This window comes from Balaenoptera borealis (assembly GCF_965194805.1).
Source record: "Balaenoptera borealis genome assembly, chromosome: 2".
In the NCBI taxonomy this organism is placed as follows: domain Eukaryota; kingdom Metazoa; phylum Chordata; class Mammalia; order Artiodactyla; family Balaenopteridae; genus Balaenoptera; species Balaenoptera borealis.
The window spans coordinates 129,084,562-129,098,010 of NC_138867.1; the positions used below are offsets into that span (position 1 = coordinate 129,084,562).

Below are 13,449 nucleotides of genomic sequence, written 5' to 3' on the forward strand. Positions count from 1 at the left end.
TGTCCTGTCAGCTGGGGGCCCAAAAAGCCAGGTTGAGGGCAATCAGGGAAGGCTGCCTGGAGAAGGGGGCACTAAGCCAGCTTTGAAAAGTGAACAATGGAGAAGGCATTGCACAAGTAGTAACTGCCTCAGTGGTAAGACTCCGAGGAGGCAGCAGGGGAAGACATCCTCTCTTCATCAGGAGTGGACTCCTAACTCCCTGCCCTTCCCTGCAGCAACCCTTCCCCCACTCCCAGGGACCCACAGGGCCAAGCAGGCCTGGGGCCGTGAATTCACACACCGTGGCCAGAGAGATGAGGATCCTCCTGAAATGGCCGGACGTGTCTGAGCTCAGAGCATCTTCCAGGGACTTGTGATAGTCTAAGACAGAGAAAGGAGGTGTGGGCACCTGCTGGCCAAGAAGGACATGGGATGGGGAAGGGGTCCTAGAAGTGCAGACTGAAGTCAGAGCAGTGCTGGCAGGGTGGTGGAGATGAAGGAGTTTGTAGTTGGCTCTTGGGGGCATCCAGCTACCTTCCTGTTGATTTTGACAGTGATGTGCCCATCGGTCCATCATCTCCCTCTGCTCCTGTCCCTGCTGAGGGCTCAGTGCCTCTCCCCTCTCCCATACAACGGCCTCTCTGTCTTCACTCTCTTTCCTACCTTCGCTCCTGCATGGCAGTTGCTGGACCCAAAAGCACAGCTCTGATCATGTCACTTCCCTGCTCAAAGATTCTACCATTTTAAAGCTGCTCAGAAGAGAAAATGCTTAAAACGTTTTTGACTGACACGCAAGGTTCTTCAGGATAATATGGGATCATTTGTTACAAATTTATTAAAAATTTCAAGACGGTGACAGCAAAGCATGTAACCAGGCACGGGGCCTTCTGAATGCGGGGCCCTGTGTGACTGCACAGGCCGAACGCCCATGAAGCCACCCTCTCTCTCCAGTGGCCTGGGTGCTCTCTCTCCCACTCCCAGTCAAACCCTCTTCTACCTCCAGGCCTCTGTCCTGCTGGGACTCCGTCTGGGGCACCCTTTCCCCAGACACAGGGCTGGGCACACCCAACGGACTTATCAAAGCCTCGTGGCCTGAGAGGAGGGAGATGGGGCAGGGCTGTAGGGTGAGGCCAGGAGCTGGGGGACCTGCTCTTCCCCCCCTCCCCCACCTCCCAGCGGCACTGGCCCCAGGCCTCCCACACTCACCCTCCTTATAGGCCTCATTGATGGCCCGGATTTCGGCGTTGGTCCGAGTGGCCAGGATTTCGATGAGAGCCTTTTCGTCTGTGCCAGCTCCCTAGAAGGTCAAGGCAAAGAGGATCTGAACCACAGCCCTGACCCCCGTGCAGAGGCCCGAGGGGCCCAGGTCAAAGAGAGCCCTGCTCCAAGAAACCACGCAGGACGTCAACGCTCAGACCAAGCCTTCCCTAGTTTTCTTTTTACCCTCAGATGTGGCCCCCAGACCAGACCTTGGCACAATCAAGGGACCACACTAGCTTGTAAAGATTTCCAGAACCTCCCATGAGAAGTGCTTTGGACCAAAAATTTTAAAAAGAAAAGAATATACAGGATATGGGTATGTGTGTGTGTATAAAAATACTTATATGCATATATATCTGAATATAAATATTTATATCTAAGTACATAAAAAGGACAGAGGACATGCATCACAGCGTAACAGTGATTGTGGTCTCCGGGTGGGTGAGGGATCACAGATGATTTTTATTTTCTTCTTTTTTGCTCTGTGTATGTTTTCCCAAGCTTTCATGGTGAACACATATTTGTCAGAAGAAAAAAAAAGTTCCGTGCTTTAAGGAAAACAACAAGCTACATTTGTTTACATTTGGATTTGATGGATGATACATGGACTGAGGCAGCTGGGGAACCCATTATTCTCAGGTCCCCACTTTGGGGGCGGGAAGGAGGCAGACAAGACTGGTTGACTGATGGATTCAAATATCTGTTAAGCAGCCATTATGTGCCAGTCACTGTGCAAGCTGCTGGGGCAATGGCTATAAAAAAAGGTAAGACGTGGGCTTCCCTGGTGGCGCAGTGGTTGAGAATCTGCCTGCCAGTGCAGGGGACACGGGTTCGAGCCCTGGTCTGGGAAGATCCCACATGCCGTGGAGCAACTAGGCCCGTGAGCCACAACTACTGAGCCTGCGCATCTGGAGTCTGTACTCCGCAACAAGAGAGGCTGCGACAGCGAGAGGCCCGCGCACTGCGATGAAGAGTGGCCCCCACTTGCCGCAACTAGAGAAAGCCCTCGCACAGAAACGAAGACCCAACACAGCCATAAATAAATAAATAAATAAATAAATAAATAAAATTAAAAAAACAACAACAAAACACTGTCCTCCCAGAAAACTATGGAATCATCAAATGTTAGCTCTGGCCAGGTACTTTAAAAAAAAAAAAAAAAAAAAAGGTAAGACGTGTCTCTGTCCTGGGAGGTTACTGCCCAGTGGTCAACCGGTCCCTGGGTTCTCTGACCTGAAGGAGAGCTTCAACAGTCTCTTTATTAAAAGCTGGTGTGTGATGAGGACAGCCTTATCCTCAGAGTGTTCTGAGATCCATGGTCTAGCCCCATCCTTCTCCTAATTCCATGTTTTTAAGTCATTCATTTTTTTTGTCCAGGAATTTTAAAAGGACAATAATCTCAATTTGCTTTGCCCAGGGAATGTCTGTTCTCCTCTTAATCCTTAAGGAGCCGAAAACTCTAGTGGTTTCATGTGGTTGTCAAGTCAGGCACTCGAATCAGACAGACTTGATCAGAATTCCAGCTCTGCTACTTCCTAGTGCTATGACTTTAACCAAGTAACTTAAGCTCTGAGCCTCAGCTTCCTCATCTGTAAAATGGGGACAAAAGAAAAGCCTTGCCTTGTGGGTTGATGAGACAGGGAACTGAGCTAAGACACTGAGCCCAGGAGAGGCGTGGGAGGGGCTCTACCAAGGAGTTACACCCAACACACCTGGGCTTGGGAAGAGTGCCTGTGTCCCCCCCAGCACCCACATAGACTGGACCCCTCTCCCGTGGTGCCCACACCTTACCTCCATGGCTTTCTTCAACTGCTTGGCATCATAATGGGCCGGTGGCATCATGAGCCCCAGAATCAGCCTCGCCAGGTCTCCAGAGAGCTCAGACTTCAGGTCAGCCATCAAGTCCTGCAGAGGGCAGAGCCAAGGTCATGCCAACAACAGCACTTGCCCACATGTGACTTGGGACAGGGAGGAGACATGGAGGGAGGAGACATGGAAGGAGGAGAGGGGGCTCCAAGTGGATGCAGGGATCGTGGGAGCCTGTGTCTGTCCTGGCTGATGTTGGGTTCACTGTTTTGAGGAAGCCAAAGAGGGTGGGGGAAAAAAACCAAGCTGGAGGAAGACCTGCTTGTTCTCCTTGGAGGCAGGAGACAGGGAAGGAAAGGGGGCAGTGCCATTTCCATCCTGGGGAAACTGGTCAGCCAAAACTAGATGCCACTAACACAACTCATATCCCTGATCGAAGCTCTAAGTGGAGCCAGTCACACACGTGTTGCTGACCACAAGGAACCCGGGGTGCAGTGGGAGGGAGAGGTGTGCGTGCAGGCAGTCCAAATCCAGTGCTGGAGACACTCCAAGAACACGTGGCCACAGGGGGTCCCACTGCCATGAAGACCCAGGTGCAGAGCTGGCTGTGACAGGCCGAGCTCCCTCCAAGGAGGAGCGTGGATGCGGGGCCCAGGGCCCAGGCTGAGGTCCTTACCCGGCCGAAGTGAGACTTGAAGGTCTGGCGGATCTGCTGCCGTTGGGCATTGCTGCGGTGCGTGATGATGTCAGTGATGGTGCCCTCATCAGTTCCTGAGTCCCCAAAGCCACAGTTCAGAGGAAGGCCTTGGCCCAGCTCCCCCATCTCCCCCAGTGATGGGCCCCATCCACCTTTGTCAGGGTAGGGGCCAGGCTAGGCAGTCTTATGCCCTCAAGTCCCTGCAGGAGCCTTGCTTCTGGCCCAAGCCACTAACTTCCCCTGGATTCCTTCTGCACTTCTTTCTGCTCTGTCACTAGCTGAGGAAAAAAAGACCCCTGGGGGAGCAGAGAGCACCGGGTTGAGAGCCAGGGCTTCTGAGTTCCAGTCCCAGCTCTGGCAATGGCTATCCCCTTGGACAAGTCCCCTCCCCTTCTGTTTCATGAAGAGCTGGAGGGGTTACTAAGGGATCCTTCCAACCTGACAACCTAAGTCCTTTTGGGGACCCTGTGTCCTTTCTCTGTAACGCCCTGAAAGCTGGACCCCAAGTCCCTCTAACCACAGCAGGTTGACTCTGGAAGGCATCAGGGTACCATTTCCTGCCCCTCAGATCAATGCCATCAACCTCAGACCTGGCACAGGACTCTGTCCTTATTTATTTATTAATTAATTTTTTAAGGACTCTATCTTTCAAGAGCATTTTTACCCCTGTCATCTCACAGTCCTAGATATGCTTGGTAGATATTATTATTCCCATGAGACAAATGAAAATGAGGCCCAGAAGGTAAAAGACTTAGCCCAAGGTCCCCTGGGAGGTGTTGTTAGACAGATGGGGGAGAAAGGGCAATGGAAGCCAAACCCAGATGCTCTGTCCCCGCTGGCCTTCCTGAGGACAGGCCACCCCACCCACAGGTGGTTCTTCTCACCTGAGCCAAATGGAGGCCTGGACATGGGTAACCAGCAGGGGGTGTTCCCATGCCAGAACTGGCCTCTTGGGTTACAGGGTCCACACCCCTTATTTTATGCATGGAGATACTGAGACCCCCAGGTGGGTTACGGGACTTGCCCAAAGTCACACAGTGAGTCAGCAGCAAAGCCAGAGCAAAAACCCAGCCTTATCACCTAGTACTTTTTTCTATACCAGGGCCTGGGAGCACCTTGGTCTCTGGGAATGTTCCTTACAAACCCCCTCACTCCCCTCCTCCCTATACCATGGGAGCTGGAGACTCCAGGGGGGTGGAGACTCAAAGCAAATAAAGTGCCCGTCATCCTGCAGACCCCAGTCTGAGGCCTCAGTTCTTGCCCCTGCCAGGCCCATTGCCACACCTGCCACCCCTGCTGCTTCCAGAGGCCAACCTGGTCCCTTTCACGTGCCCCTTACCAAGTCCCTTCATGGCTTTCCGCAAGGCTTTGGCATCTGCGTCAGGGTTAAAGTCACCAGCTGGGTGCACGGTTCCTTTCACCTGCAAGAAGCAGAAAGTGACTCAGCAGGTGCCTGGAGGCCCCCCCAGGGGCCAGGCCAAGACAGGAGCATGCGAGGGAGGGGAGGCTTTCCCCATGAGCCCCAAACCAAGCAGCTTGGGGGGAAAGAGGCGGGGGTGAAGGCACAGCAGACAGACCCCTGCCCTAGAGCTGAGAGAGGGAGGAGAGAGACAGACCCAGGCCTGGGAGCAGGGCAAGTGCTGTCAGGGGAAGAGAGGCTGGGCTCCTGCCCCAGGAGTCAGCTCTGGCCCAGCTGCACTGGAACCCAGTCGCTCAGAACCCTGCTCTGTTGCCAAGGTCTTCTTGCCTCTTAGAGAAACGCTCTCCCTGAAAAGGCAGCTGAAATGTTCTGAAATACCAGAACAGAGTTGCCCAAATTTCAATCACTCCTGAATGACCTTCATAATGTTTTCTATATTTGTGTACGCCCTATGCTATTTCTTAATATTTTAACTTAATTCAGCTTCTTTTCTGTTTTATTTAAATGCATTCATTTTGAAGTGCATTTAAATATTCCTAAAGGGCAAGGATTTTGGTCCATTTCGTTCTTTGATATATCCCAAGAGCCTGCAGCAGTGCCTGACACAGGGGTAAGCTCTCAAAAAAAAATTTGCTCAATGAATTAATGAATGAAAATAATTTTATATCACTATCATGAATAGAAAGTTGGTGTCATGTGCCATTAACTGATAATAACCCATGAAAATAAATGTCATATAAACAAAAAACATGTTTTCAAATACCACCAAATTTAACAAGACACCGTTGCTTGCCAAAAGCTGTGAACCTGAAGCTAGCTCTCTCAGCTCTTTGTGAAAAGGGGAAATTAGCGACTATGGCAAAGATGAGGCACCAAACTGAGACTCCTTCTTTGACATTAACAATAAGGTTGATGAAAGTGAAGTGGAGCAGCTTTCTCACTATGTGGAGTCAGGGTTATTTAATGCCATGGAGGTCCCCCTCCCCAGAAAAAAAACTCAATTCATTTCTCATATGACTTAAGATCATCTGCAATGACAGCTCTTGCCTTATAATTTGGGAAACGCTGTCCTAGAACATCAGAGCACAAGAGCCCTTGGAGGGCATCCAGACTGCCATGTCTAACAGCCTCGTCTGAGAGATGGAGACAGAGAGATGTGGGGACCTGCCGAAGGTAGCTAGCGAGCGAGTAATAGAGTCCTAGGTTCCAAATATTTTCGTAGGGGCTAAGTGCTACGAGAGTCCCTGGATGCGTTTGCCCTGAGTGCTTCTGTGAAACCCTTCCTTCTTGCCCTGTGTGGGCCCTGGGTCTGAGGATGGTCAGGATGACCAAGAATCCCCCAGTGCACCCGGGGTGCCCATCTGTTCTCAGCTTTCATGCCTCCAAAACCCAACTGTTGGACCCAGGATGGGATAGGCCCTGCTATTGAACCAACCAGGTCTCCATCTGGCAAGGTCTGTTAGTAGTTAGTGGGGCAGAACACCTCCCAGCATGTGAGAGGTGAATGCAGGAATCAGATGCCAACACCAGAGTGCCCACCCACCCATCCATCACTCCGCGGAGAACAGGAAGCTTCAAGACGTGAGACTCAACGTCTCGGGTTGGCCACCAGGGGGCAGCTGGGTGCCAACCAGAGCAGCAGGAAGGTGCGAGCGGAAGAGTGGAAGCTGCGGTCAAGAGGTCAAGCAGGAGGGGGGGAGGGTCTGACCTCTACTCGGGCCACTGCACTAAGTTCCCACATCTGATAGGCCACCTGCGCTGCCTCCGGGAAGAACTTGCCAGCAGCACTGGAATGGAGGGTGTTAGGGAGAGGACAGGAGGGAAGGTCATCGTGGGCAACACTCACACACACAACACACGCTTACACACACACATACACACACTCACGCACACACACTTTAAGTAAATCCATCTGGCTTTCCCTTCTCTCCCGCCTGGGCCTCACCCATTCACCATAGCCCTCCCTCCACTTCTGAGAACCTTCTACCCTCTCTTGCGACCCCCCCTACCATGCTGGCTCTGAGCAGCAGCCTTCCTGGCGCCAGGCCCCATGCAGGAGATGATTTCTCTAGTCCCTCAACCTCCCCTTTCCTCTTTATAATCTGAGTGACTTCTATCCAAGTCTCCCCTCTCAGACATGTCCATGACCAGCTTAGGGCCACGCCATCTCTACCTCTCCTTCTGCTAAGCACCCCGGTTTATTAGTTGCCAGGTAAATATCTGCTGAACTGAATCAGCCCCTAAGGCGCTTAACAAAGGTAAACAGGAGGCTCTCGTATTCCCTACTTAACTGGATCGTTATAAGCCCCAGAGAAGGGAAATCAGAGTACCTGTAGTTCCTTTCCTAGCACCCAAATCTGGTCAAGTCATGCCCCAATTTCACTCCTCCAATGGCTGGCTCTCTGCTACCCTTAGGTGAGGTCCGTGTGCCAGGAAGAGGCCCCGGACCCTGCTCACCTCTCAGCCTCATCTCTCCCCAGCATGCTACAAAAGTGCGACCTCAGTTACATAAATGAACCAGGCTGTGCCTTCTCCTCTCTAGGCCCTCTCTCCACCCCAAACACTCGCCCTCCAGCCCCTGTCCTCACCTCTTCACCTTCCTCCTTGCGTCTCAGCCTCATTATCTCCAGGAGCCTCTCCGCCCTGTCTGGGAGTGCACCCTCTGAGGGCTCTCAGAGGCTCGTATACTTCCCCATCATGTACATACACCCTGGTCTGTATGCCTTTCTAGGCCGGAGGCATCATCACTGTGCTTCCCCTCAATGCCTGCATGTGGAGAGTACTTAATACAGAGACGCTGAATAAACAAGCAGTCAGAGCAGGCATCTGTATGTTTTCCATTTAACAGATGATGAAACCGAGAAGCACCTGTGAAGAAAGTAGCGGGGCCTAGACCGTCACATTCTGATTCCTGGTCCACACCCCCAGACTAATTTCCAAGTTCACAAGAGTAGATGTCTCCATGTATGGGAGACCACACTCATGTGCACATACATGGACACGCAGACTTTCACCTGTGTGGTGCTCTGACCTTCGGGGAATCCCCAAGCTCATCCAATCCATCATCCATCCATCCATCCATCCATCCATCCATCCATCCATCCACCCATCCATCCAGATGAAGCCAAGAGAATCCTGACCGGCCACGCCCTCCAGTCCTCGGCCAGGAGGTCACTTACTCATCATCTCCCCCACACAGCTTCAGCAGAGTCTTCTTGTACTCGCCAGAGGTGTCGTTCTGGGGAGAAACACAGAGAAAGGTTACCTCTCACTCAGCCCTGGGATCCTCTCAGACAAGGAGGGGAGGTTCTCCCCCAAACAGGGGGAGGCTGACCACATAGTCACAGCAGCCCTGACTCTCCTCCTGTCTGGAGGTGGCTGAGACCAGAAAGTGGTGTACTGGTGAGTGTTAACAACTGGCTCTCTGGGAAAAAAAGAAAAAAAAGCCCTGATTTGTAGCATTTGCCAATTTCCGTGGTGTAAATACCTCCAATGGACAATTCCAAGCTACCGATATGCCTTTACTGAACGTGGAATTAAGAAGAGATGCCTTCCCCAGACAGCTGGCCTCAGCACACCCCTGCCACCAGATAATCCCCAGCCACGCTCTCCCACATGAAATAGTCCATAAAACAGGGCTCCCTGAGCAAAAACATTGGGAGTGCCAAAACCAAACAAACAAATGTACATTTGATAGACACGGCATATTCTACATCCCTCTTGGAGCCTCATAATGGACAAACTATAGTGAAGGCTGTGAGAAGTTCTGAGGTAAAGAAGCTGACTTATCTTTGCTTATTCTACTTTTTCCCAAACATTTTCCATGGGACATTTTTGCACACAATGCCTATACAATTCCTATTTAGAAATACACTTTGGGGGGCTTCCCTGGTGGTGCAGTGGTTAAGAATCCGCCTGCCAATGCAGGGGACACGGGTTCGATCCCTGGTCCAGGAAGACCCCACATACCGCGGAGCAACTGAGCCCGTGCGCCACAACTACTGAACCTGTGCTCTAGAGCCCATGAGCCACAACTACTGAAGCCCGTGCGCCTAGAGCCCGTGCTCCGCAACAAGAGAAGCCACCGCAATGAGAAGCCCGAGCACCGCAACGAAGAGTAGGCCCCGCTCACTGCAACTAGAGAAAACCCGCGCGCAGCAACAAAGACCCAACGCAGCCAAAAATCAATAAATCAATAAATAAATTTATAAAGAAAAAAAAAAAAGAAACACACTTTGGGAGCACAGCTTGAACTCAGAAAGCTTTATCCCACTCACCCGAAACAAGGAGAACCCAACCAGCTCTGCATCTGTCTCCTGTTTCCAGTCTCGTGGGCTGGACAGCCCAGAGTCATCGCCTGGCCCAGGACGAACAGGTCCCAAATAAACCCTCCTTTGTGTTCTTCAGTGCCTCCTGCTGCCTTCAGGAGGCTCACCTCTCACTGCCCTAGGGATGGAGTCCTCAACCTGGATTCAACTTCATGCTCTTCATGGCCCCGCCCTGCCTTCCTCTAAAGAGGTGCCTCATGTCTTACAAGCACCCTGGACACTTGCTCCTCTGTTGAGCTGCCTTAAATTCCCTGAAGGTGCCACAGGCTGAGGCTCCTGGAATCCCCATGAGATGCCCAGCTTTCCAGGACAGTGCCTTTTCTCTTGGGAGAGCTCCCCAGCCCTCTCTGTACCCCCGTGAGCGCCTCACCTTGATCATGCTGTACAGGGACTTTTCATATTTCGTCCGGAATATCTCCCGGATGTCAAGCATGTCCAGCTCACTGCGGGAGACCATGATGCGGATCAGGGTGTTGTCCCGAGTCCCCAGCCCCTGCAAGACAAGTGGGTTTGGGGGATGGGGAGTTGAGAGGAGGCTGGAGTGCTGACAGCCCCCAGCTCAACTGAAAATACAACTTTTTGTGATAAAATGTTAAAATTAAGAACGAAAGAAGCAAATTGCCAATCCCTCCAAAGCTCCCTGTGTGTCCCTCCTGCTTTTATCTCCTTCCTCCCCCCACCTCATGTCACTCCCATCCTTGATACCCTCATAATTTTACCTAACTTTGTAACTCTAAGCAATACGTCGTTTAGGTTTGCACATTTTGGAACTCTGTAAATACACCACTATGCATTTATTTGTCCATGCTGCTCCTGATGGACACTGGGTTGTTTCTAGTTCTTTCATAATATGGACAATACTGCTATGAATGTTCTTATGAATACATCATACAGGCAAACGTCTCTGCGGGGCCCAGCTGTCCAGCTCACTCTGGCGCTGGAAGACAGAGGATGGGCTACAGGCCACTTGTCCTTGTGGGATGGCCATGCAGGGACTTTGGGCCTATGGCCTCTGGCAACAAATGACTGTGTTCATTCAGCCTGGTGCACTATGGAAATATCACCACTTTCTGTGTGTCATGTGTGTAAAGTCCTGGGAAGCACTATCCTCAGTACCCGGGTCCCAGGGATGAACATCACGAATCTTGGCAGAAAATGCCAAAGTGTTTTTCACTTACTTATGCACATTGTATATAAACATTCTGTTTAATAGTATTTAAAAAGCATGGGCTTCCGATTGGGATTGACATATACACACTACTATGTATAAAATAGATAACTAATAAGGACCTACTGTATAGCACAGGGAACTCTACTCAATACTCTGTAACGGCCTATATGGGAAAAGAATCTAAAAAAGAGCAGATGTATGTATATGTATAACAGATTCACTTTGCTGTACACCTGAAACTAACACAACAGTGTAAATCAACTATACTCCAATAAAAATTAAAAAAAAAAAAAAGAAAAAAAGCATGGGCTTCCAACCCAGCTGGCTAGCTGGATCGGGTGCAGGCGGTCACTGCACCCTCTGATCAATCATGAGGACAGGGCAGGTACTGGGTGGGCAGGTGTGTGACCAGGCAGCACTCCAGGCTCTGGAGCTCACCTGGGACAAAGTGCCATCACGCTGTCCTGTGGTCAACGCCTTGAACACTCTCTTTGGCCGGTGGACCCCAAGGATTTGCCAGACTCCCGACAGTCCTGCGGAGGCGTGCAGAGCCCCCATCCCCCTGCCTCATTCACATCAACCCCACCACGCACCTTCATGGCCTTGAAGAGCCTCTCAGCAAAATACTCTGGGGTGCTCCGGATGCACTTCACTGAGAAGAGGGGGGAAGAGGTAGTTATTCTGGCTGCCTCGGAAGGACGAAGGGGTGGCCCGAGCCCTTTTTTGTTTCCATTCCTTGGGGGCCACCAAGTTCAAACCTGGGAAGAACCTGGTTCCTGATAAGCCGCAGTCCTGGAGCACCCCAGACCCACCACTTTTATCACAAACCCAGGGGATAGAGAAATTGGGAAATGGGCCTGTTGTAATGTGGGGAGTGCAATGCAAGGACCCCCCTTCCACTTTCTGGTCCTTCGGGGTTTCACAGGGAACTGGGTCAGATGGGGAAGCATCTGGGATGGGGCTGGGAAAGGTAGTTCCTCAACAGAAAGGTACCGGCTGAACCTCTGGATCTTGCTGGCAGAGCGCGGTAGAACCTGACTACTTTAAATAGGGTTGGTGGGGGATAGCTCTGGGCAAGATGAGGGCTGGGCCGTAGCTCTCCCCCAAGAAACACATACACACAACCTACCCCGGGCTGACATACTGTCTCTTGAAATGTCTGGCTTGCAAACAATCTGGTTTTCTCCTTCCCACCTCCATACCATACAATTCCCCTGTTCCTGGGTCAGAATCCCTGAATCCCTCCAAGGCCCCGGGAATGCAATGTCAGGACGTACCCATAGCAAGCATCAGCTTCTCAAAGTCCCCGGACAGCTCCCCTCGGATGCTGGCTTCGATCGGCTTCCCTGTGGTCTTCAGATACTCATCAAACACTGAGTCCGACAGAGAGAAAGGGGTGTCAAGAGCACCCCCATAACACTGGAAGGAATGGGGACTTCAGAAGGGGAGGCACAGTGGCCAGGACCAGAGTGCCACCATGAAGGCAGGGCTGGCACTTAGGGAGGGTCAGGGAGGTCGTGCACATCACCAGCCACCATGCAGCCTCGCTGCGTCCGCTGTGAGGGACTGTGTACACCTCCTGCTCCAACATGAAGACAGGACTGGTACTGAGACGGAGGGGCTGAACATCCTGTTAAGGCCTCTCATGAGGGCCTATACAAACCACCGTCTAATAAAATCAAGACTAGTGTTTGGGTTGTGGACGAGGCAGCGATCATGCTCCCTTAGCAGAAAAGGAAAAGAGAAAGGAAATCTTGGCGTAACTCCAAGGGGGCAGCTGTAGGTCTTCTCTGGAGCTTACCCAACCGAAGGTGCTGCTTGCTGCGATTTCCCAAAATGTAAATGAACTGGGCTTCATCTGTTCCCCATTTCAGTTCCCCTGCCTCATACAGGTCCTGAAGGGGAAGAGGTGGAACTTAACTAAAAGAGGAAACCGCAGGAGACAGAACTCACCAGCCAAGCCACTCAGAACTGCTGTCAGATCCCTGAACATGCCAGTAATTGGTAGCCTCAGGACATCTGCATACACCTGTACAGCTTTCTCCCTTTCTTTCTGGGGAAACTCCTACTCACACTTCAGGGCCCAGATTAAACGTCCCACCTGTTCTCAAAGCACTTCCTGATGTCCCTAGGCAGAGTTCTCTTTCCTTCCCTCCCTCTTCTAGGCTTCCTGTTTCTTTATAGCTTTGATCCAGTGTATATTATAATATTTATATGCCTTGCTTCCCACTATGACATGGGCTCCTCAAGAACAGGAATTATGTCTTATATTCTCTGTATCTACTGCTGCAGTGTTACTGGCACATAGTGGGAGCTCAAAACACCTGGAATGTATGGTATATCCATAGGGAAGGTGTTTGTGTGATTAATATATGCCTGTCTCCCCAGTGCTGTCTGACTTTGTTCATTTAGGATTCCCCAATGCTTGGCAGAATGCCTGGCACATAGTAAGTGTTCAATAAATATGAATTAACTGAATGAATAAATGAACAAATGATGAAAAGCTCCAAAATACATCTCACCAACTTTACATACTGTGTACCTTTGAAAGCTAACTTAAGTCCTTTCTTCAACAAGGCACTGTATAAATGATGGCTGTGAGTCAGTTATTTCTGGTATCTGATGCAAATTACTTTGCCTCCAGCCCTTCCCTGGATGCCCAACCTCTCCCCTCTCTCAGGGCTGCCTCGCTGTGCCCGGGGACCTCCACTGGTGCTGATTTACCTGGACGTCCTGCTGCACCAGGTCCTCGCTCACTACATCATCCTCCTCCCTGGTTCCCTGGGCA

At 51.2% G+C, this 13,449-nt stretch overlaps 1 protein-coding gene across 3 annotated transcripts in view; it reads right to left on the reverse strand.

Moving 5' to 3' along the window:
* The window catches only part of ANXA6 (annexin A6), a 54,799-nt gene that overhangs the window by 18,647 nt on the left and 22,703 nt on the right, over positions 1-13,449 (reverse strand). For all 3 annotated transcript variants that reach the window (XM_082381485.1, XM_082381483.1, XM_082381484.1), the window contains exons 8-19: positions 13,386-13,442; positions 12,463-12,556; positions 11,939-12,034; positions 11,255-11,313; positions 9,861-9,983; positions 8,342-8,400; positions 6,871-6,949; positions 5,082-5,163; positions 3,722-3,816; positions 3,031-3,144; positions 1,186-1,276; positions 281-360 (exon numbers count right to left, since the gene is read on the reverse strand). In XM_082381485.1, the coding sequence (XP_082237611.1) occupies positions 281-360; positions 1,186-1,276; positions 3,031-3,144; positions 3,722-3,816; positions 5,082-5,163; positions 6,871-6,949; positions 8,342-8,400; positions 9,861-9,983; positions 11,255-11,313; positions 11,939-12,034; positions 12,463-12,556; positions 13,386-13,442 (1,029 nt within the window). The remainder of the gene's footprint in view (positions 1-280; positions 361-1,185; positions 1,277-3,030; positions 3,145-3,721; positions 3,817-5,081; positions 5,164-6,870; positions 6,950-8,341; positions 8,401-9,860; positions 9,984-11,254; positions 11,314-11,938; positions 12,035-12,462; positions 12,557-13,385; positions 13,443-13,449) is intronic.